The sequence below is a fragment of the Triticum urartu genome, chromosome 7 (genome assembly GCF_003073215.2).
Source record: "Triticum urartu cultivar G1812 chromosome 7, Tu2.1, whole genome shotgun sequence".
Classification (NCBI taxonomy): domain Eukaryota; kingdom Viridiplantae; phylum Streptophyta; class Magnoliopsida; order Poales; family Poaceae; genus Triticum; species Triticum urartu.
In genome coordinates, this window is record NC_053028.1 from 495,513,507 (window position 1) to 495,516,199 (window position 2,693).

Here is a 2,693-nt window from a genome sequence, read left to right on the forward strand (position 1 = left end):
TCACATATAATTGGATGGAGCACCTCTCCAATGGGTTTAATTTTCACCAGTCTAACAAGAAATCACAACTTTAGCTGAGTATAGGGTTAAAACGATTACCGACACATATTGCCTACTCTGACCACCACATGTGCGCCTACCCGCACAAATATTTTAACATCATTGGGAAATTTTCAGAATATGCGGAAATATATCAAAGCTCACGAAATTTAACCAAAGCAGGAGTCAAAAGTATAGGCCGGATCTAGGCTTGAAGAATATAGCAGACTGACAAAAAGACTAAGCCAAACTAGCCACTAAGCAATCAAGATGAATGGCCATGGAAACTGCAATGTATACTCTACATACGTAGCGTCCCAAGAAAAACAGAACTGATGTGGTGGCAACCAAGCAAGGCCAGAACTGATTTTGTTTTGTTCCTGGTAGCAAACAAACTGTAGCGTTTCGGCTTTTCTTTATATTTTTATTTTTCTTTGAGGTCCACCACTGTATGTATGTCTGTATCTAGTGTTCTGGACAGTGTAACCCCGTTTCTCTACTTAATGCAAAGCAGAGCTCCTGCTAGTTCGTCAAAGAAAAAAGAAAAAAGAAAAGAAAAACAGAGATGCCTTTCCCTCAGCCCCCTCTATTTGATGTACTGGGACATCCATCTGAAGCCCTCGCCGTAGCCCATCTTCCGGACCACGCTGCACATGAAGATCTCTAGGGGCCGCATGCCGTTGTGGGAGAGATCGACGTTGCCCTTGCCGGTGGTGTAGTACTCCAGCCCGAGGTAGTAGCGTAATTCGTGCTCAGATAATGCGTTTGCGATGTCGATCTTGTTGCCCAGCACGAGGAACGGCACGCCGAAAAGCGCCTCGGCCGAGAGGAGCGAGTCCAGCTCCTGCTTCGTCTCGTTGAACCGCTCCCGATCGGCAGCGTCCACTAGGTACACGACGGCGTCGACCTGCAAGCAAGATAAGATCTCGATGAAAGATGAAAGAAGATAAAACTTGTTTTGAGCACGGATATGATGTATTTTTTGGAGCAAACATGCCATCCCAAGGGTTCAAACTAAGATAAACAGAGCAAACTAGGTTACTACTGACATGATCTTGAAGCTCTGTTCAAATTAAGATGAATTAGGCAAAATATTCGATCCTCGATCTTCACGATATTCGTACGTAGGAAACAGAGGATATGCATGTATGCTCCGTGACTGAAACAGAGGAATATGAGCAAACCTTGGCGAAGTAGTCCTTCCAGACACGGCGCGCGAGCGCGTGACCACCGAGGTCGAACGCCTTGAACCTGATCTTCCCGATGCTCAGCTCCTCGGACGTCGGATGCTGCGTCGGCTGGTGCTGCGCCAGTCTCTGTATAACCAACCGGCAGGCGTAACACAAGAACAAAGTCAGCAGATCAACAGGAACCCCACGAGATCAAGATCGATCGGAATCGTATGTACACCGACCTCGTCCTTGAGCATCTGGAGGAGGGTGGTCTTGCCGGCGTTGTCGAGGCCTAGGAAGAGGATCTTGGCATCCTTCTGCCACATCCCCAGATACGCCAGAGCGTCGAAGAACCAATCCACGAGAAACATCCCGGCGGCGAGCGGCGAGGCAGCTAGGGAAGCGAACCGGGATCGTTTGGGTGTCTGCGCGATTTCGTCGGGAGACGGCTGTCGTAGCTTGGTCCTGTTTGCTTTTGATTTGAGGCCTTCTCCATGAATTATATAGCTTGCCGGATGAGAAGTTGGTTTGGCTGGAGGAGTCCGCAATGGGTCCGGCGACGCGTCACCCCGTAGATCGGGCGCGGTGATTTTAGATCGGGCGGTGGTGGGAAGGTTACGCTTTCAAGTGCGTGCTCGGTCTGCGCGTCTTGGTCGTGAGACCTTATTGTGTTCGAGTTTGCTTGGAGGACTCCACCATGGGTCTAGCGACGCGTCAGACCATACATCGGTTGCCGTGCTTTCTATATCGGACGGTGGTGGGGGATAAGGGGTTACCCAATTAGGGCAACTCCAATGCGGTTCATTAAAAACAGACAACAACGGCTCCTCTGCAATTATACAGGTGTTATACTAGTTTTTAAGGTCTATCATTCACTCCGATCCCATGGCTTTTTTTTTGACGCGTCTAGCGAGTGCCTAGCGGATCCGGCTTGCCTGCTCCCTCCCCGTGCTCCCATCCATGCTCCCACTTAATCCTACGGCTGTTTTTTTTTTCTTTTTTTCTAATCTAATCATCTCCCCCCTGATTTTAAGGGGGTTGGAGCCAAGCCTAATTTTGCTCCAATCAAATCAAGCCACGTAGACGGGAGCACGGATGGCACACAACGGGGGAGCAGGCAAGTCTCGTCCGTGCCTAGCTGCCCGCTAACGCTTCGTGGCATCCTTTCCCTTTTAGTAAGTTTTTGTCCTCGTCCAAAAAATTAGGAGAGAATCTGTTTTATTTGCTATAAAAAAGCAACATGCAACGAAACACCCATCCAACAGGTGTGAAAGCATTTATTTTTGAGTTCAACTTCTTTTAGAAAGACATAACTTTTGAATGAAACATCGAAATTAAGATCCGCTTTCACCGTTGGAACCCTCGCGGCATGCTCTTCAAAATTAGATCCCACATGAGTATGTTGTAGCGACCAGACCTCAAACAGTCTGATCTCTGTGCTTTAGTGTCATCCATGGATCAGTAATGCTGACACGCACAGTA

The 2,693-nt window shown here is 48.3% G+C and overlaps 1 protein-coding gene across 1 annotated transcript; it reads right to left on the reverse strand.

Annotated features, from left to right (window-relative positions):
- Positions 1-279: 279 nt before the first annotated feature.
- LOC125524572 (GTP-binding protein SAR1A-like) lies at positions 280-1,668 on the reverse strand. The gene is made up of 3 exons (XM_048689607.1): positions 1,454-1,668; positions 1,224-1,355; positions 280-946 (listed from the first exon to the last, which is right to left on the reverse strand). Exons 1-3 carry the CDS (start codon positions 1,580-1,582, stop codon positions 626-628), a joined length of 582 nt encoding a protein of 193 aa, XP_048545564.1. The 5' UTR covers positions 1,583-1,668; the 3' UTR covers positions 280-625.
- Between the last annotated feature and the right edge of the window lie 1,025 nt (positions 1,669-2,693).